At 37.5% G+C, this 22387-nt stretch overlaps 1 protein-coding gene across 1 annotated transcript in view; it reads left to right on the plus strand.

Moving 5' to 3' along the window:
• The window catches only part of LOC131246643 (protein transport protein SEC24 C-like), a 59149-nt gene that overhangs the window by 16432 nt on the left and 20330 nt on the right, over positions 1-22387 (plus strand). The window contains exons 7-17 of the mRNA XM_058246982.1: positions 405-532; positions 1380-1499; positions 4129-4209; positions 16810-16887; positions 16989-17081; positions 17860-17914; positions 18666-18742; positions 19644-19715; positions 19877-19960; positions 21952-22071; positions 22186-22254. Of these exons, the coding sequence (XP_058102965.1) occupies positions 405-532; positions 1380-1499; positions 4129-4209; positions 16810-16887; positions 16989-17081; positions 17860-17914; positions 18666-18742; positions 19644-19715; positions 19877-19960; positions 21952-22071; positions 22186-22254 (977 nt within the window). The remainder of the gene's footprint in view (positions 1-404; positions 533-1379; positions 1500-4128; positions 4210-16809; positions 16888-16988; positions 17082-17859; positions 17915-18665; positions 18743-19643; positions 19716-19876; positions 19961-21951; positions 22072-22185; positions 22255-22387) is intronic.

Genomic DNA, 22387 nt, shown 5'->3' on the forward strand with positions numbered 1-22387 from the left:
GCATGCTCTTTCTACATTAATAGAAGGCAATTCCACAAATGGAATTCAGTGTGCTTCCTCATCCATTGCGTACCCTTGGAGGCTATCTTGTTAGATAGAAGGTATTAGAGAAATTAAAGTAACTATCTTAGTTTCTTTCCTTCATTCCAAAAGAGAAGCAAGTGTATCTGCCAGTGGCATTGATAGGAAAGGGTCTGAGCTCAGTAATCTTAGCTTTTGTCACATATTTGGCATCTAGTAAATCCCTATCTTCATATATTAGGCATCTAGTAAATCCCCATCTTCATATAAACCTACATGATGAAAATGCATTTAGATTTTTTGGCTGTAGCAATCATTTCAGACTTTATTTGCCATTTAAGGTTTCAAGTTATGCATTATTTTATTATATTTTTATTTCGCAGGATTTATCAATGAGACTCCTTGCGACTACTACTGCAATACAGCACCGGATGGTAGGCGTAGAGATGCTGATGAAAGACCCGAGTTGTGCAGGGGAACAGTTGAATTTGTTGCTACAAAGGAATATATGGTCAGTTGATGTATTTGATGCAATGTACTACTTTGTTGTCTCTGCTGGTCAAGTATCATTGAAAGCCTTTTTGGGGATGTATGTGCTTGCAAACATGGGACAATGTCATGTTATATGTACATCACAGTGATGCCAGTTTTGTAGCTGACGTGAACTTCAAATGTGTCAATGCTTTCTACGAGTAGGAGGCTGTTAGAGCGTTGATGTTTTTATCCTTCTTTATCAATAGTTAGTGGAAGAAGAATGTGGGATGTCTCTCGAGGAAACTACATTTGTTCTGTTGTGCTTCTTTCAAAGCAGTGGAAATTATATAAACTGCATAAACAGTGTATTGTTGCGCACTTCAGAAGAAACAAGTGCAGTGTAAGCAAGTGGCTTCTGGGCTATCAATGGCAGGATATAGATCCTTGCCTCATTAACCAGGCCGGGCAGTAAAATGGAAGCAAACTGGGGCTGGAGTGTTAACGTATCAAACTGATGCTCACTTAACAGTTGATAAAAATGTACTTGCCCGTTCCATTCTGCATTCTTGACATAGGAGTCTGAAGGATCTTGACCTTTCTGACAACTTCACTGTTTCATTTATAGGCTCATAGCTATCACAAAACATTGAAGAGTTTCCACGAACTTGGGGTTTCAGGATTGGTTTGGTTTGGACATCCATCATATGGGAAAAGTAATATTTTAGCCTGATAGTATTGCTTTCATAACTGTGGCTGATACTAGCAGCCTGTTGTTATGATGCAAACGCACTGCTTCTAGTCTGGTTTTGCCTGAACTTGTTGCTTTTTTCAGTATTCTCTTTCTGTTATGGATTTATGGGATATTTGACCTAGTTTTATTCCAGGTCCGTGATCCAATGCCTGCTGTGTTCTTCTTCCTAATTGACGTATCAATGAATGCTATACAGACGGGTGCAACTGCAGCAGCTTGCAGTGCAATCAACCAAGCTATTATTGATCTTCCTGTAAGTTTGTTTTCTACTGTCGGTGCATGGCATGCACTATTTGAATGTTTAAAATGTGTGCCAGGATGCTCATTTTCCAGTGCATATTGGCCTGAGTAGGTGCAGTAGTATTTTGTCTGGTGCACTGGGTTATGATGATATTAAGTTTTACCCCAGTTATACTTGTAGGATAGTTATTTGGATCCACATCGCATGCTGTTATCCTCTCCACATCTCCATGTCGTAGCATGCTGCATTTCAATATGGAGGGAGGGATCTAATATGGTTTTGCATTGATTTGGCTGAATCAACTGGCCATGCTTCTCGGCGAATTCTTGGGACCAAGATTTTGCTGACATGCCATGCGATTGAATATAACTTATTATTGATGATATCCGGCATAGTATGCTCATGAAAGTTCATTTATTCATTGAACTATCACCATCCATTTAGACCAATCTGAAAAGTTCTCATTTTATCTTTTAGAAAATTTCTGGACACATTAGCTAAGAGTACCTTAAGGTCATTTGGATATGTGGAAAGCTTCACTGCAAACATGGGCGTCCATGTCCAAGGGAGCTTTCCAGCATCTGGATGAAGTTGTAACTTAAGACAGTGGTTTCCATTTATTACTTCGGAAAAAAAAAAGATGGTGGTTTCCATTTGACATGACTGTTCACAAGAAATTGCATATTGCACTCTAGAATGCAGCTGTCTGTGGAGAAAGGCTTCCAAAGAACCAAAACAGGCTACCTACTCCACATCCCTACTGCAACTGTAGCACTATATGTCAGCAAATGAAACCCATGGTTCATGGCCTGGATTACGAAGAGAGTTTGTACAAATTTTAGGACCCACTTATTGCAGGCCTGGATCTCGGGTACATCATACAATGCCATGTTGGTACTTGTGTCACTGCTCACCTCTTAACATGTGCTCCTATGGCACACTGTCGAGTATCACGTCTGGAAAAGGACTTCCAGGAGGTTTCATCTGAAAACAAAATATCAACATCATTGGATGCCTCTATACATGCATCCAAACACAACATCTCAGTATACATTGAAATCCATGTCCAGGATTTAAAGATCAATGGATATGGACTTCACCAGGGATACCCCTATCCACATACCCATTTGATCCCTTGGGTTTTGTCCTGTGAATGTTATCCATTTTTTGGGTGAGGGTGATTTTCCCCCCAAAGTGAAGAGGTCTTAGGCGGCTTAACCGTCAACAAGATCTTGGTATGAGTTTCTAGAGAATTATGATAAAGGGACTTGTTTGATCGCCTTTGTTCCCCAGTTAATCCTGCACCTTTTTTTTTTAAATTCAAGCACATTTGGTGTCAAAGTTTCATAACTAAATTGCCGATTATCAGTTAAATAAAGAAAAAGGAAAAAACATTGATTCATCTCCAAGAAGGGATTCTGGTTTTGTGACACCCTTTTTTATTAGATGTCCCTTTATATCCCTGCTTTCTTTCTCTTCCACTGCTAAAATGCCACTGATTTCTGGTTGTTCCCATCATTTATCACCCTTTATTGGCTTTGGTTCCAATATCTTTATTTCTTGATCACGTGCAGATTTCTTTGTTGCTGTAGATCTAGTTATGAAACCTCCAATCTTTTAGTAAGCTCTATACCTGTTCCACTAGCAACTAGCAATGGAGAAATCTAGATGTTCTTTGGCATAACTACTTTTGGATTTGCTTTTATGTCTTTGTAAGGGGGTGATCAACTAGCTATGAATTTGCTCCTATGGCACTAAGGCATCATGCATGTTAAGGTTGACTGTCACTTACTGACAGTGAAGTTTTAGAATAGCGTTATTTCCCTTCCGGCAAACTGCCAATGATGTTATAGTACTGTTTTGATGGGATTCTAGTGTATCTATTTTATCCTTCAAAAAATAAAAATAAACAATCTAATATATCCATTGGCACAACCAATTTCTTTTTTATGTTAGTGCCATTGTAGTGCACCTGTTTGTAGCTGTAAGTGACTAACTATTATACAGCCTGGACACAGCACACAGCTGTCGGTGACTCAGTGTTGAATTATCCATTACGTTGCGCTCTCATGAGGCTTAATCTTGTACGTTCGAAATCCTTGCAATATAGAACTTTCTCCATTTCTCAGGTTTATTAGTTGGATTTCAGTTCCCATTACCTAGATCCAAACCAAGGTTGAATTTTAATTCTCTGTGACTAGATGTATATCAAGGTTGGTTTTTTAGATCTCAGATCCGCTTTGATTGTTGTCCGGATCTGATAACCATCATCAAAAATGGAGATGATCTTATGAACATCATCAAAATTCAAGCACATCATGCAAAGGATATTTCATGGTGCTTAATTTGCCTTTTGTCGCTAGTGCAGAGCAATAAAACACTTGTAGACATGCTTTATTTTCACTTGCCATTTTTGGATGCTCCTGTTAGTTACCATATGAAAATATTGTACCATTGAATTGTCTTTCTGGCATCTATATTAAATCAGGTTTTTGTTGCTATTTAGCTGTTGAATACTCGAATTTCTATATATATTGCCAGAATAAACTTTTAGGTTTCCGCTTTCCCACAACTTGAATGGAAAACATGATTGCAGTAGTCATTTTTAAGTGAATGATATATGAATAATTTGCCAATGCAGGAAGGTCCTCGGACAATGGTTGGCATCGCGACATTTGACTCAGCTATTCATTTTTACAACCTAAAACGGGCACTACAGCAGGTGCAATAGTCAGTTCAGATCATAGTATATGATAAGTGTGCTTAGTCCTCCTTGTAGGCTGTGGTTGTTTTCTATTCATGTTAAAGTCTCTTTTTCTTTGTTACCGGTAACCTCTTGCCATTTTTTGGGATCAGGAATCATCTGATAGTTGTTTGCATGCATACGATTTCTGTTTTTTGTGTATTATGCTTCTTATGTTTTGCATTTGAGCATAATATTTGAAGGCTTCTGCCAAAATGTGCATCTTTTTTAACCGGTAGCCACATTCAATTTTGGCAATTTGTTTGTAGATAGCATACTTTTGATTGACAAGATGAGGAAGGCTGTAAACACAAAGCTAGATATATAGAGAGGTGCTTTAAAATCTAAATGATATAAAATTAGTTGGACTAAAACAGAGTATATGGAGTGCAATTTTAGTAACAATAGGAGTGGGAGCGAGTAATTAGTAAAGATTGCTGACCACTTTCAATATCTTGGGTTGATACTTGATAATTCATGAGAGTGGAGAGATTGAGAAGTATATTGCCTATAGAATTCGAGTTGGAAGAAATGGATACGTGCCTATAGAGTTTTATGTGATTGCCTGTACCACTCAAATTGAGAGGGAAATTTTATAGGATGGCCATAAGAGTACCCATGCTTTATGGGACAAAATGTTGGGTAGTTAAGAAACAACATGTACATGGGATGAGGGTAGCTGAAATGAGGATGTTGAGATTGATGAGTGGCAAGACAAGGATGGATAGAATTAGAAATGAATGTATTTGAGGGAATTTAAGAGTAATACTAGTGGGTAATAAGATGAGATAAAGTAGATTTAGATGGGTTGGTCATGTGCAATGGAGACCAGTAACTTTTCTTTTTTCTTTTTCACACACACACACACACCGCAGTGGGATTTCACCACCTATGGATACTCGAACCCTTGACCGGGTGTTGAAACTCCTGAGAGTCTACCACCGGGGTAAGGGTAAGGATCCAATGGAGACCAATAACTATGCTAGTTAGGAGCAGTGTTTTTAACATCGGTATCAATGGATGCATCACACCCTTGGGATACAGAAACATATTGGGTATCGCACGGGAAATATTAGGTGTATCGCGTAATGTATCACTGTTTTTTGGAAACGTTGGGAAATTGGTCGAATTTTTCAATGAAACTTACGGGGATGTTAAAAAAGACATCACACACTTAAACTCAAAAGATTACAAAAACCAAGTACGTCCAATAAGTTTTCTTTGTATAGGGTCCTAAACTATGCGCTATTAGATAGAAGTGATACAACTGTATTAAAAATCAGTACATATAAAGTAATAAAGAAAGAAATCATTAATATTTCTATAATTTATATCACTTATTGGCACAATCAATATACTATATACCGACACTAAATATTTTCTACAAGATATGGTGTGTTTATTTTAAAAATATATATTTTAATTAAAAAAACAAATTTAGTGTTGAAAATAAATAAACAAGTGTGGTTGATATTATGATCAACATACACTCATAAATACAAATAATTAGGCGTACATAGCATCTGGTCAATCTAATTGTTTTTCAAATAAATTTATTTTAATTAATTTTGACTTTTTTAAGTAAGAATATATATATATTCCAAAATTTTTGAAAGTTCTGTCAATCTGTAGATCAGTCTCGAAGCACTCTAATGTGATTTTTTCTACCTCTAATTATAAGTTAAATGGGTAAATTTCAGAATTCCAAAATTTCCCCAAATTTGAAAATCAGATGTCGAAACCCTCCATTGAGCGTGCAAAACATGCAAATCATGTTATGAACTTCATTCCATTGATTCCAAGGGATTTAAATAAGAAAAACTGTTCAAATTTGCAAAAACTCACCAATACTACACACACTCCGATCTCGAGTTTCGCCCCCAAATCCGCTTTCCTCTCTAAATAATCGAAAATGGGTGGTCAAAATTCCCTCATGAAGGTAATGAAAGATAAAAAAAAGTTAAGGAAAAAATGGATTTTTTGTTTTTTTGTTTTTTTGTTTTTGCATTTTTTCCAATATTTGTAAAGCGAGCTAATGCACTTGAGCTATCGTCAATACGTATTGACGATACAAAGAAATATATAACGACAATATTTCGAAAATATTGCAATGTACCGATATATGATCGATACATTGTGATATATCAATTGATATTGGGAAGCTTCCCAACTACAACCCAGTATCACATCGGTACTATGCGATACCAATAGTATTGGCCGATACTATTGATACTGCATGGTTAAGAGTGAGTTTGTACAAGTTGAAGGGTCTAAAAGGGCAAGGGAAAGGCCTAAAAGGATGTGGGTGGAGGTAGTAAGAAAAGACTTGATAACTAATGGTCTAGCTGAAGTTATGGCCCTTGATAAAGCAGAATGGAGGAAAAGGATTCATGTATAGCTGACACAAATTAGTTGAGATAAGGCTTAGATGATGATGTTTCCTATGAGCAATATAGTTTATCAGTTATCAATATAATATATCTATGTGTTAGGGATTTTTTTTCTAAAGAAGGTTGCATTAAGTAAAGTTACAAGTTCATGTGAGACAGGTATCTGAATACATTTTAGTGTTCATTCTTTAAAAAAGGTTCATAATCTATAAAAACTTGACTTTAGGGCATCAAGTTGGATAAAAACGATCTAGAGCAACATGGCTCAAGGAGGGAGACAAGAACACAATTTTTTCCATGGCATGGCTAGTGCTCGGGCTAGGACAAGTAAGATTCATTGCATGTTAGTGGATGGGACAAGAGTTGAGAAAAAATCACAAGTTTGCTATGCTATAGTTCAGTTCTACAGGAATCATCTCACAGGCAAGAGGTGGGATTGACTGCGGCTTGACAATCTGCCTTTTATTCAACTTTTTGAAGTGGAAGTTGAATCTTTAAAAGAATCGATTTTTTAAGAAGAGGTCATGGTGACAGTGGAAGCTTTGGGCAACGACAAGGCTTTGGGGTCGGATGGTTTTCTAATTGCATTTTTTAAAAGTCTTTTGGGAGACGGTGAAGGGAGATTTGGTTAGCTTTATCGCAAAGTTCTTTGAAAGGGGCGCTCATTGTCGAAGTTGGGTGCGCTAGTGTTCGAAATATCGGTATCACACTGTGTATTGCACCCTTGGGATATGAATATGTATTGGTTATCGCACGGGATATATTGTTTGTATCGGGTAATTTATTGCACTTTTTGGGAAACATGGGGAAACATTGGGAAAATGATTGATTTTTTCAATGAAACTTCAAGGATTGTAAAAAAAAAAAAGACCTTAATACACACTCTTAAATCATAACATCTCAAAAAAGAAGTGCACATAATAGGTTTTCTTTCTATGGGGTCATAAGCTATACGCTGTTCAACTAAACTAATGCAATTATATTCAAATTGAATGCATAAAATATATAAATGTATCAAGATATATATGGAAACACAACCAATTCATCAAAAAGCAAAAGAAGTAGAAATTGAGAAATATACCTATTAATAATGTGACTGGTTGTGGCCTAAACTCACATGGAGTTGTGCGGTGACTTGTAGTCATCATCTCCATCTCGAGCCCCACAGAATGGATTTCTCATAAACATCATGGTGGGGCCCACCACAAGCCCCACAGGACCGTCCATCTCTACCTAGGTCCTGGCAGGACGCGGATTGTCTACTGACGCTATCGGTAGCCACTAGCTACTAGATGGTTCTCTGTGGGCTCCACCATAATATTTGATTTTTTCTCCAATCCATTCATCCATTTTTCCATATTCTTTTAGATCATAATCCCAAAAATTAGGCAGATTCAAATCTCATGTGGACCACAACAGGAAATAGTGGGGCATAATCACAACTATTTTCTTGTTTTGTGATCCACTTGAGATTTGTATTTGCCTCATCTTTGAGATCATGCCCTAAATAATCGAAAAAAATAGATCAATGGCATGGATATAACACCTACATCATGGTGGGGCCCATAGAACACCGGTCCATGCATTGTAAAATGGCAGTGTCAATAGGCAATCCATGTCCAACGGAATTTTTATTTGCCATCCAATGGACTGTTTAATAGAGATCAGTGGATTCCTAATTGTAGGGCCCACTTTGATGTATGTGTATTACATCCACATTGTCCATACATTTTTACAGCTCATTTTAGGGCTTGATTCCAAAAATGAAGCAGGTCTAAGTCTTAGGTGGACCATACCACAAGAAACAATCGTGATTGAATCCTCACCATTAAAAACTTCATGGGGGCAACAGAATGTTATTTTCCATCCAAGTTGTTGATAAGGTCATAAAGACTTGGATGAAGAGACCACACAAATATCAGCTTGATCCAAAACTCTTGCGGCCTAGGAGAATTTTTTAATGATCGATTACCATTGTTTCTTTTATTATGGCCCACTTGAGATATGGATCTGCTTCATTTTTGGGATCATGCCCCAAAATGATTTTTCAAAACTGATGGATGGTGTGGATATAAGGAACATATATCAAGGTGGGTCCCACGGTTAGGGATCCCACCTTGGTGAATCCGATGATTCGTCGAAGTCATGCTGGTCTTGGTGGGGGTAGTACCGAATTCGGGCACAACACGAAACATCGACATGGGTGGGAACCTGACTGTGGGCCCCACCATGATATTTGTGTTGTATCCATGCCGTCCATCCATTTGGAGAGATCATTTTAGGGCATGATCCAAATAATGACGTTGATCTAAAGCTCAAGTGGACCCAACCACAAAAAAAAAAAAAAAACAATGGGGTCAGTGATGCCCACCGTTGAAACTTAAAACCATTTCTAGGGGCCCACCATGATATTTATTTGAGATCCAACCTATTCATAAGTTCAGACAGATATGGACGAAAGGAAAATGCAAATATCAGCTTGATCAAAAACTTCTGTGGCCCCACAGTTTTTAATGGTAGGAGTTCAATGCCCACAATTTCCTGTGGTGGGGTCCACTTGAGCTATGGATTTGTTTCATGACCTAAAATGATCTTTAAAAATGGATGGATGAAATGGATATACAATATATACATCAAGGTGGGCTCCGCTGGAAGGGCCGAACCAAGTTTGGTGTAATCAAGTCGCACCAAACCCACTCTTAGGCGCAAATTAGGTGTTACACGGGTAACAACTTAGTGGGTGTCACCCTTATTGTAGGGTCCACCTAGATGATATGTTGTATATCCACTTCGTCCATTTGTTTTTTCCAGCCCATTTTAGGATGTGGTCCCAAACATTAAGCACATCCAAATCTCAGGTGGACCACACCACATGAAATAGTGATGATTGAACGCTTACCATTAAAAACTTCCCAATGCCCATTGTAAGAATATCCGTAATGTTTATTTGTCATCCAACCTGTTGATAAGGTCATACAGAACTCGATGAAGGAAAAATGCAAATATTAGCTTGACCTAAAACTTTTTTGGCCTACAAAATTCTTTTAATGGTCATTCACCATTTTTTTTTCCCAGTGGTATGGTCCACCTGAGATTTGGATTTGCTTAAGTTTTTGCATAATGTCCTGAAATGATATGAAAAAACGGATGGGCGGCGTGGATGTGAACCACATTTATCAAGATGGGCCCCACACGGTAAGGTTAACACCCAATAAGTTGTCACCCGCATAACAACTAATCCACTCCCTAACTTGAGAGAGAGAGAGAGAGAGAGAGACTCCCCTTCTCCATTAAATGCGGTCGCAAGTCCGCAACCGCGAACCAAAATCCTCGTCGGAAATCCCAAGTTCCCAACCAAAAATTCCTAAAAATCTATCCTAAAATTTCATTTTTTTACAAATCCTAACCCAAATCCCCATAATTCTCGGCGAAAATTTGGTTTCCTTCCAAAACAATTATCTTCGAAGAAAAAAAAAGGGGTTTAGGGTTTTTATTACATGATCCGGCGACGTTGACCGTGCCACCAAATCCAATCGAAAGCGACTCAAATGCAAGAGAATTTTTTTCTATATTTTGGGAATTTCTGGATGGGAAAACAGAAGAGATACATTCCTACATGATATTATTGATATTATAAAATCAAGGGAAAATCTGCGATATCAGGCATTATCGTGCGATGTATAGTCAATATCAGCCATATCTGACGATATTATGCGATATCTTATGATATATCTCACGATACAAAAAATTTCAAGATTTTTTATTTATTTAAATTTCTGAGGTCTTCTGAGGGGTTTTGTATTGCTGGCCCATAATAACGATAACATTTGCTAATAGTATTGATATTGCAAACACTGGGGTGCGCCCCTCATATTAACTATTCCTAAAAAAGATGGTGTTGTATATCTTTGTGACTTTAGGCCTATTAGCCTAATTAGGGGCCCTAACAAGGTTTTAAATAAAACCCCTCAAAAAAAAATAAAAATAAAAATAAATCTTGGCATTCAAATGGCATTAAAAAAATCTTGACATTTAGAATTTGGTACTTTGAGTGTTATTTCCAAAGTTCAAGGTACTTTTGTAGCCAGGAGGTAGATTTTGGATAGTGCACCTATGGCTCATGAATGCATTGACGAAGGGAGTTCTGTGCAAGCTAGACATTGAGAAAAAACATGTTCACATAGATTGGGACTTTTAATTATATGTTGGGTTGATTAGATTGTGGGCAGAGGTGAAGGAACAGGGTTTAGGGTGCACTCAATCGGCAAGGTTCTCCATGTTAGTTAATAAATCTCCCAGAGGCTTCTTCAATTCAAGTCTTCAAGAGGGTTGCAGTGATTGTTTGTAGTGATTGTAGAAGCTCTTGGTAAAATGTTAGATAAAGGTTTATCAACGGGTTTTATCAATGGGTTAAGAGTGGAGAATGCAAAAATTTTATTTTGCACATTTAGTTTGCCAATGATACCGTCCTTTTTTTGCGATGTAGAGGTGGAGAAGGTGGATAACTTGAGGAAAATTATTAGGTGCTTTGAAGTTGTGTCAGATCTAAAGGTTAACATCTTCAAGAGTGAGATGTTGGGGATCCATACTTCAAAGGAGGAGGTGGTGAGATAAGCGGAGGTATTCGGTTGTTGTGTTAGGTCTTTCTCAGCCTCGTATATTAGTCTCCCTTTATGCATTAATGAACATGCTAAGCACCTTTGGGATAAGGATATTGAAAAAGTTGAAAGGAATCTTTCAAGGTGGAAGAGTTGGCATCTTTTTTTTTTTTTGGGGGAATTGATTTAATTTCAATAGCTATGTCAAACTTGCCACTCTATTTCATGTCTCTTTTTAGGTGGTCGAAGGCGATTTTGGATAGGTTGGAACCAGTGTTCGAGTTGTCGGTATCGCTACAAGTTTCGTTGACTGGAGATAAAGATATAATATCGTTATCGCCGATAATATCGCTGATAACCGGAAATGTGAAGAAAAATGACGAAACATGGGGAAAATGATGAAATTTTTCAGTGAAACTTCAGGGCATGCCGAAATACACATTTGCATATTTAGGAATAAAAAATTATAAAAAGAATGCATTAAATAATAAGTTTTCATTTAATGGGGCCCAAAAAGCATGCTCTGTTGTAAGAAATCACTCCAATTGTAACCAAAATGAGTTCATATAATATAAATGCAACTAGCATATAATAATTAAGCCATGCAAAAGTAAATGAACTAAAAAAGTACACCTTTCTTGATACATGGAATCTATATGGTGGTATACTTGGTGATGGATGGCTTGGATATGACACTTGTTTGACATACTGATGCATCCATCCGATTTTCCAGATCATTTTATGGTATAAGCCTAAAAAATAAGTAGATCCAAATCTCAAGTGGACCACATCACAGGAAATAGTGTTAATTGAATGCCCACCATTAAAAACTTCTTAAGGGCCACAAGTTTTGCATCAAATTGGTCTGTATGACCTAATCAACAGGTTGGATGTCAAATAAACATTACAATGAACCCTGGGAGCTTTTTAATGGTGGACATTCAATCGCTACTATTTCCTGTGGTGTGGTCCACCCGAGATTTATATATGCTTGATGTTTTGGATCAAGATCTAAAATGATCTGAAAAAATGGATGGATAGCGTGGATCAAATAAATACATCACGATTAGGCCCCCATAGCACCAACCACTAGCCATCTGGCTAACATCACTAGCCAAATCATGTCCTAGTGTAAGGACTTTGTGTATCCACCGTAATGCATCTATTTTATCGTGTTGCCAATAACAAGGTGGCTACTGGACAGTGTTCCATGGGCCCACCATGATATATGCTAGAAATCCACCCCATTCATCCATTTCAGCATATCATTTTAGTACATGGTCCCAAAAATGAGGTAGATCCAAATCTTAAGTGGACCACACTAAAGGAAACAGTAGCGATTGATTCCCACCATTAAAAACTTCTAAGGTGTCACAAAAAGTTTTTGATCAAGCTGATAATCGTGTTTTCGATTATGATGAAGCATTTCTAATGATCAAATGGACCACATGAGAGGTTGGATGGCAAAAAAACATTACGATGGCCTTAGGAAGTTTATAATGGTGGGTATTTAATCACCACTGCTTCCTTTGGTGTGGTCCACTTGAGATGCGGATCTGCCACATTTTTGGACTCATGCCCTAAAATTATCTGGCAAAATATATGGATGGCATTGATAAAATATATCAAATCATAATGGACCCACAAAGCACCGAGCCACTGACCCTAGAGACGTAAACAAGTTGGACGTGGAAGTTGATTGTGCACTGTGTAAATTATTACGTTAGTGGACCAAGTTCACTCTATGGGGCCCACTGTGATTTATATACTTTATCCACTCCGTCCATCCATTTTACCATATAATTATAGGGCTTAATTCCAAAGATGAAGCATATCCAATGATCAAGTGGACCACACCGCGGTGAATAGTGTGAATTGAACGTCTATCGTTGAAAATTTCTTATGGGCCATAGAAGTTTTGGATCAGTGTAATTTTTGTTTTTTTTCTTCATCGATGACTATGTGATCTTATGGATAGCTTGGATGACAAATAAATATCACCATGGGCCCTAGGAAGTTTTCAACGATAGGAAGCATTATCCCCACTGCTTTTTGTGGTGTGGTCCACCCAAGCTTTGGATCTGTCTCATTTTTTGGCTCATGACCTAAAATAATCTCTCCAAATGGATGGACCGTGTGGATATAACACATACATCATGGTGGGGTCCACGGAACTTGGTGACATCCATGCCTAATCCGCGGACGCGGATTTCCTGCAAAAGCCTTTCGCAGGAAGTTCCTGCACTGGAAACTTGGGTGGGGCCCAACGTGATGTTTTTGAGAAATCCACACCGTAAATCTGTTTTCTAAGCCCATTTTAGGACTTGAGACCAAAAGTGAGAAGGATCCAAGACTCAACTGGGCCGCACTAGAGGAAAAGGTGGGTAGGAAAATTCCTACCGTTGAAAACTCTCTGGGGTAGAAAGTGATGTTTACATGTCATCCATATCGTTAATAACGTCATTCCTACTAGGATAAACTGAAAACACAAATATTAGCCTGATTCAAAACTTCTGTGGCCCCACGAATATTTCAACCATGTACGTTCAATACTCATATTTTAGGCCCACTTGAGTATTAAATACGGCTCATTTTTGGCCTCTTGCCCTAAAAATATCTCAGAAAACGGATGGACGAAGTGGATTTCTCACAAACATCACGGTGGGCCCCACCTAGGTTTCCAGCACAGGAAGTTCATGTGAAAAATCCGTGTCCATATTCCGCTTCCGCTCCTTGTAAAAGGGTTTCAAAACCCTAAACTCCCTAAAAACGGGCCCGTAGAAGAGGTTCCAGAAGGGAACCTAAAATCCCGAAAATCTCAAAAAATTCCTCTGATTTCGCATATTCTTTGCCGGAATCATCATTTGGCAGGGCCGTGATCAACGATCCTATTCTACAGGTACACTTCCAAAAGTTTCTTTTTCCCGCTTTTTTCCGATTTTTTTTTTTTTTTGGCACTTACGTAGCCCCCAATATTATCATTCCTTTCATTGTCGAAAAGGAGCTGTTGGCTACAGTTATCCCTTGACAGGGCCGCGATTTCTGGTCGACAACTGTATTTTACATGAAAAATCGATAAATTCGCCGAATATTCGCCGATATTAGGAAGAGAAATGAAAAAAGTGAGTTTCGGTATCGCAACTCCGGTGACATTGATAATATCAGCGATATTATCGATTTTTCGCCGATAATATGAACAACGGTTGGAACAGTGTTCAATACATCGGTATTGCATTACGTATCGTATCCTTGGGATACAGATATGTATCAGTTATCGCACGGGATATCGTTTATATTGGGTAATTTATCGCAATTTTTGCGAAACATGGGCAAACATTGGGAAAATGATTGAATTTTTCAATGAAACTTCAGGGATTGTTAAAAAAAGACCTTAACATACTTTAAATCATAACAATAGCTATGTTAAACTTGCCACTCTATTTCATGTCTCTTTTTAAGGGGTTGAAGGCGATTTTGGGTAGGTTGGAGCAATGTTCAAAATATCGGTACTGCATTACGTATCACATCCTTGGGATACAGATATGTATCAGTTATTGCACGGATATATTGTTTGTATTGGGTAATTTATCGCAATTTTTGCGAAACATGGGCAAACATTGGGAAAATGATTGAATTTTTCAACGAAACTTCAAGGATTGTTAAAAAAAGACCTTAACATACTTTAAATCATAACATGTCAAAAAAAAAAGTGCACGTAATAGGTTTCATTTGTATAGGGTCCTAAGCTATGCATCGTCTGACTAAACTAATGCAACTATATTCAAATCGAATGCATAACATTTAGAGTGTACGTGATGATCATTTTATCAAACACTTCTAAATACTTCAAAATTAGTCTCAATTGACAACTCATTGAAGGGAAATTTTGAAAAAAAAAATTTATTTTAAAAAATTTTTAATTAAAAAATAATTTTTATTTTCCGAAAATTGACAAAGACTTAACAAATCAGTATATCAGCCCTCATACATGCTTGATTTCATGTTTGGAGTGCAACATTGCAAGCAATTTGGGAGAAATTGAGGAAATTTTGGATATTTCCCAAATCGGACCACCTACACCCAAAATTTGAAATTAGAGTGTTATGTGATGATCATTTCATCAAATACTCCTAAATACTTCGAAATTAATCTCAATTAACAGCTGATTGAAGGAAATTTTTGAAAAAAAAAAACATGGAGAACAGGAAGAACCAATGGATATCGATATCAAAGCTTTAATTCCATGATTTTTCAAGCAAAACATGAAGAACCAATGGATTTGTAACCATTTGACACTGATTTAACATAATTTTAACAAAAAAGGGGGTCGGAAATTGAAAATGCTCATTGGATCGAACATGTGGGTTATATCGGCCGATATCGTCGATATTTAAAACATTGGGTTGGAAAAGCTGAGGCGGGACCTTTTGTGGTAAGTTGCTAAAGAGAGAAGTTTCATTTGTTGAAATGGGACGAATTGTGTCGTCCTTATTGGGAAGGGATGCAGGTACTAGGAAACTAATGCTCATGAATTTTGCATTGCTGGGCAAGTGGTTGTGGCAGTTTGGTATGGAAGAAGATTAGTTTATAGAGGGAGGTGATATCCAGGAAAGAGGCTGGTGCTAAGGAGGGGATTGGGTTCTCTTTGGGGAAGGGAAAGAGAACTAGTTTTTGGAAGGATGTTTGGATAGGGGAGAGGGCACTAAAAGAGGAGTTTCCGAGGATAGCTAGTATATCCCCAGAATTCCCATCAATCGGTGTTTTTCTATGACTTGCAACCTGGTGGTTTGGACTCCTTATCAAGGGAACCTAGCAAATGAGGAAGTGGTCGATTTCATTCAACTCTTGGATCGAATTTAACTGTCCGTTGGAGAGAAAGATCATTTGGTGTGGAATAAGGAGAGATCGGATCAGTTTTTGATTCATTCATCCTTCAAATTGATGCAGGGATCTTACTCTGTGGCGCACAGAGGGTACGCTTCTGTTGTTTGGCATTATGGTGTCCCCCTAAGGTAATGGCCTCTGTTTGATTGTTGGGAAAAAAACAAAGTGCTCACCACTGATATTCTTCAGATGAGGAATATAGTGATTCCCAACATCCGTTGTGCATGAAAAATGTAGAGTCGGTCAACAGTCTTTTTTTTTTTCAATAGCCCTTTTGCTAGAGAGGTGTGGGAGATGTTTTTGGCAATGTTCACTGTGATTTAGTTGATGCTGGGAACCATGGGAGGCTTTCTTCTAGCATAGAAAGGGATGGTGATTTGGAGGCTGATTCTTTGGCGGGTATTTGGGCTTTGTGGATGGAAGGGATGCTTCCAAAATCAAAGTGGGTCGGTGTCGAAGTTATGGGGCGGGCCTCATGTTTAGAGTCATGTGCACATTGTAATCTTTTTCTTGTGTATTGGGCTACATTATTGTAATTTGCTATTGTGCTTTTCTTCATATTTAATAGAATATCTTTGCCTTTCAAAACCAAAAAGAAAAGAAAAAGACTAATAAACTTCTAGATAATGCTGCCATTCTTCCAATCAAACTAAAAACTAGCAATTGAGGGGCTTCTGACAATTTTGATATTTATTTTTCAATTGCAGCCTTTGATGTTCATTGTTCCTGATGTACAAGATGTTTACACACCACTTCAAACAGATATCATTGTTCAACTTGCTGAGGTTAGCATTGGAAGATTTTGACAGTACTCTTTTAAATGCTGCAAAATTGTACCATTTCATGCTTAGAAATAAGTTCTGTTGTCTTTTTTTTGAGGATTTAGTGCCGTCAACATTTGGAGCAATTGCTGGAGAGCATTCCAACCATGTTTCAGAACAATAGAGTCACCGAATCTGCCTTTGGTGCAGCTATCAAGGTAGTCCTTTTTCAGGTCAACAATCATTATATAAAATTTGACTCTCTCTCTCTCTCTCTCATATCAGATAATGCGGTTGTCTTCTTTTATATATATATATATATATATATATATATATATATATATATATATAAAATAATAATAATAATAATAATATGTATGTATGTATGTGTGTGTGTGTGTAGGGAAATGGTACTATAAGGTCGACCTTATGGGAACTTGTGTGTGGGCCACACCGTGATGTGTGTCTAACATCTACCCCATCAGTCAGATGCACCATTCCATGGTGGGCCACAGGCTTAAAAATCAACTCAGTCCATGACTTGGGTGGGCCACACCACATACAATAGTTGAGAGAGGTTACTCTCTCATTAAAACATTCATAACCTACACCCTGATCCATAGCTCAAGTGGTAGACTGAGTGAAAGATACCTCGTTTCAACATTGAGGTCTTGGTATCGATTCCTAGTGGGGGTGGCTAACAGTGAAGTGTGATCTGATAGTGGGGTGTAATAACATGCTAACAAAAAAAAACATTCATAACCTAAAGGGGACCTATCAAATGCACGGTGTTGATGTTCGACACACATCACGGTGTGGCCCACACAGCTCGACGTCATGGGAAGTTCCCATGATGTCGACCTCATAGTACCATTTCCCATATATATATTTATATATATATTGGTAGGTTCCGGATGTCATAATCGGACAAAGGTTCAATACAGCAGTTGTCAAAATTGACTTCTCCATGTTAATTTCTTGAATTTTCTATTTCAGGCTGCTTATTTGGCAATGAAATCCACTGGAGGAAAACTTCTTGTATTTCAATCAGGCAAGTCTCACCATTTTACCCTTGTGAACGTTATAGTGTAAAGAAATTGGTTCTTGTTGATGTGTATCCTGGGTCATTCTGTATAACACCATTCGCAGCAACTTCTCAGTTCAACTGAAGTAAAATCTAAGGCTTTTCACTTGGATGGATTGAACAGTATCATTTCCTGATAGGTCTGAGTGTAAAGAAATTGGTTGTGGTCGATGTGTATGCCAAGGTCATGCTGTACAATACCAATCACTTCCGCATCCGCTTTTAGATAAAGTAAATCTAAGGCTTCCACTCAAGTCTGGTTGAACAATATCATTTCCTGTTTTCCCACCATTCAAAAAATAAAAAAGTAAAAAAATTTGAATACCATTCAAAAGAATTTCCTGTTTTCCTGTCAAATCTCAGTGGCACACAAATCACATGAGGATTTTTTGCCTACACCTTCATGTTTGGTTTTTATGGTTGGTTATGCATATTTCGTCCCTTTACATTTCAAAAATAAAAAGGCATATTTCCTCCCTTTATTCTGGTAGGAATATGCTGATTTAGAGACTCCGTCCATCATTGATCATGTTATCTGTGACGGCTTCTTTCAATTCCTGGAGTCAATAATTTTGAGTTGTAATTCTTATAACCTTGTGCTTTTATTTCCCATTAAGTTCATGAATTCCTTCAATCTCTCTGTCTCATATTTAGATGACATTGAAATATGTCCGAGTTAAAACATCGGACTCAATGATTGCAATATGATTACTTGCAGTTTTGCCATCAGTTGGCATCGGAAGTCTTTCTGCTAGAGAAGCTGAAGGAAGAACTAATGTGTCTGCTGGTGAGAAGGTATAGGTCTCATCTTTTTAAGTTTCTTGTGCTTTTGTTGTGCTCATGTCAGTCATGTGGTTGGTACACTATTCTCTTTCTGGGACCTAATTGAATAAGTTGGTTAGTGAGTTGGTTCAATCTTCTATCAATCGAAAGTATACTTTCTTTTATCTTCGTTAATTGGGCTCTTGGAGCTTTCGTTTGTATCTTCATTCTGAATTCTCATAAGGATTAAATCTTTACCTGCAAAGTTCAAATAAAGAATGAGCTGTGTGGAGGCTTAGAAAATCAAACCGCCTATGATTCTAGTTTTAGCTTACTTTTGAAAGCAATCTGAACAGAAATTTCTTATCTGTAATAGAAAGTCAAATAACTTTGATTTCATCAAATTACTTTAATTGCCTGATCATTCACTTTATTGTTTGTCTCAGGTATTTAATGAAAAACTCCATGGAAATTGATAAATCATTTTATCCCAAAATATAATCTGTCTTTGAAATTTGATTGCATGCTCATTCTATTTTTATTTTTTATTTTTGTTTAGGAAATATTGCAGAAATGGGGCATTTTGAAAATGGAATGAACTGAAAACTTGTCAATGAATTTGACTTTAATTATTCTTCAATCTATTTGGCCACAAAAAGATCATTTTGACTGGAACCCTGTCAACCCCGGGCTGGATTGAAGAAGAGTTAAATGTCAGGTGGGCGGAAGGCCATACAACTTCCATCAACCAGTCATGGAATTCCTTTTTCTTATGTGATCTGCAAAACAGGATTTATAAAGCTGACCCCATATGGCTGGGATGATGATGATGATGATTCACTTGTTCTACTTCTTTGTTACCGAAGCATGGACAGAAATAAAGGTAAACAAGATTTTGTTTTCAATTAGATCACTCTCTGTCATTGGATTTCAGGAAACCAATAAATTGCTCCAACCAGCTGACAAGACTCTGAAAACAATGGCAATAGAATTTGCAGAGTGTCAGGTGCGGTCAAAGTGATAAGTTTTTCTTTTCCATCTGCGGAGTTGCTAAATCTTTTATGTACAACATTTGAGTTATCAATATTTCTGAGTCAACTATATAGCGAAATTTATACATTTATAATCTACTGGAGTAATCGGTTAATGAGTTGAGCACTTTACCAGGTGTGCGTGGACATTTTTGTTACTACCCAGTCATATATAGACATTGCTTCCATGTCTGTAGTTCCAACAACTACTGGGGGTCAGGTATCTTACATGCTCCACTCTTTCTCAATTATGCATTGATTAATTTGACATGAGCTGCAACCATTTAAAAAAAAGGAAAGAAATTGACATGAGCAGTTGCAGTATGATTTTGTAAAAAGATATTGGTCTTTTGCTTAAATGCAGGAACTAAAATAGCTTGTTTGAGAAACAGTAAACCCTAGGTTCTTTTTATATCTGATCTCAATAGCATCTATTATTTGAAATTGAGATTGGGGATTGCCTCTTCTTCTTCTTCTTCTTCTTCTTCTTTTTTTTTCCCTTTTCCTTACAACATTTCTTGAAGGAGCTCTGCAAAACAGTCCATTAATGCCAAAACATGCAAAAATGCTTGACAGTCCAGTTCAAAGGCAACTGGGAAAAAACTCAATTATGAGATTTGCAAGCTTTCAGCCACAAAGTTGGCTTACATGTGACCTTGGATGATTTTGAAGACTGGTATCTCAGAGAGATGATTCAGACACAAAATCAAACATTTATGTAACCTGTCTGGGACATAGATTGCAACTGATTTGCAAGAAATTTTCCGCAACTTGGCCAATCTCCCCCAAATCTCGAAGCTCCAAATCCATGATTTTTCATGCAAAACATGAAGAATCATGGATTTGTATCCATTTGACACTGATTTAACTTGATCTACAGCAAACGAATGGATCAAAAATAAAAAATGCACACCGGATCGAACAGGTGGGATATATCGGCACTACTAGTGCGTTTCGTATCGCACAAGTGGGATACAAGAGATATCGGCTGATATCGTCTATACTGAAAACATTGGGTTTATTCAAGCAATTGATCTTATGGCGCCCATTATGGATGGACCTTGCCCAAAACACTCACAAATTGAAAGATTGTAACCACTGAATATCTGGTCTTTTATCCATTGAATGTGGGCTGTCCATGCATTTTTTCTTAGCCATGTATTTGCATGCCAATTATGGAAAGGTCAGCGTAATTAAGGAGATATTTTGGGCATGGCCCATCCAAGATGGCGGCCATCAGATCAATGGCTTGGGTAAACAACCATGAGCTCCAAATGCAATACTTTGGTGCACAACAGGGAAGTTCCCGGTTCATCAAATAAGGAACTCGGCTGTCTGCCTCTTTTATAATTTTTAGCATTTCTGCAATATTAAATTTCGTGATGTCTATTTCTTTAAATATAACTAAAAACTGGATACATTCTTTTTGTAGAAATGATCCACTTCTCTCAGAGCTATTCGTTATAGTGCTCTTATTTGTATCTGGATCCTGAGACAGTCCGATCCTGACTGTTCATTAGGTCCATTATATTCATACAAGGAATACGGTGCAATATAGTGTTCTGATGGCATTAGATTTTTCCTCTTCTTTTTAAGATTATTCAATTCTTTTTCTTCTTTTGGTGCCACTTACCAGTCAAGTAACTTCTGCTTCTTCATAAGCACTTCTTGTAATCATGAGTAAGAATGTCCGTGATGTGGTGTATGATCCTATTGTTGGTGTTGCACTCACTCAACCCATTTATTGTGTTCATATCTTTACCAGTCTTTGTTTTATACTTTCCAAAGTTTACTAGTGAAAATTCTTCAGTTCAACACACCAATGAAGTACTGTAAGTCATGGAAACTAGCTGTTTACTTTGGAGGCAGCAACATTTCTGTACTTGGGAAATCCCAATCATATTTTCAAGTGCTTTGACATCAAACCTAATTTCTTTGAATGACAATGGTGTTATCAGCAGTTAGTTTCCTTTTCTTATGTTTCCATTGTTCCCTAGTCGCATACTTCTCTTTACCCATACATTTTCGTTATCTCTTTAATCAGATCAGTGCTGGGGACAGATGTTTTTCCATCTTTGCCCCCTCATAATGAAAATACAGAGCCCAGTACATTTAAAGCTTTCCACAGTATAGTGAATCTGAAGTGTTGTTTCCAGTTGTTACTACATGATTTTGGTAACATATTTCACTAGTTTATTTTTCCTGTTGCAGCTATATTATTACCACCCTTTTTCAGCCCTTTCGGATTCTGCCAAGCTTTACAATGACCTTAGATGGAACATTGCAAGGCCCCAAGGTTTTGAGGCAGTAATGCGTGTAAGATGTAGCCAGGTTAGTTTAACAACATCAACCTTTTTCTACCATGATTTGTACAGTTTTGAATTTGATTTAGCTATTTAGCATTTGTATCATTTATTTTTCTAATATGTTTATCTTTTTCTACAGGGTCTTCAAGTTCAAGAGTACTCAGGAAACTTTTGCAAACGCATACCCACAGATATTGATCTTCCTGGGGTCTGTATATTTCATAGTTACTTAGTTCCTGTGCATTATTAGATTCTTAGAAGTGATGCTAGTTTGCTCAGGACATTGGAAAAGATACCAACATCTCCATGAAGGTGCCATTTCCTCTTGCTAATTGGCTGCA

The sequence above is a fragment of the Magnolia sinica genome, chromosome 5 (assembly GCF_029962835.1).
Source record: "Magnolia sinica isolate HGM2019 chromosome 5, MsV1, whole genome shotgun sequence".
Classification (NCBI taxonomy): domain Eukaryota; kingdom Viridiplantae; phylum Streptophyta; class Magnoliopsida; order Magnoliales; family Magnoliaceae; genus Magnolia; species Magnolia sinica.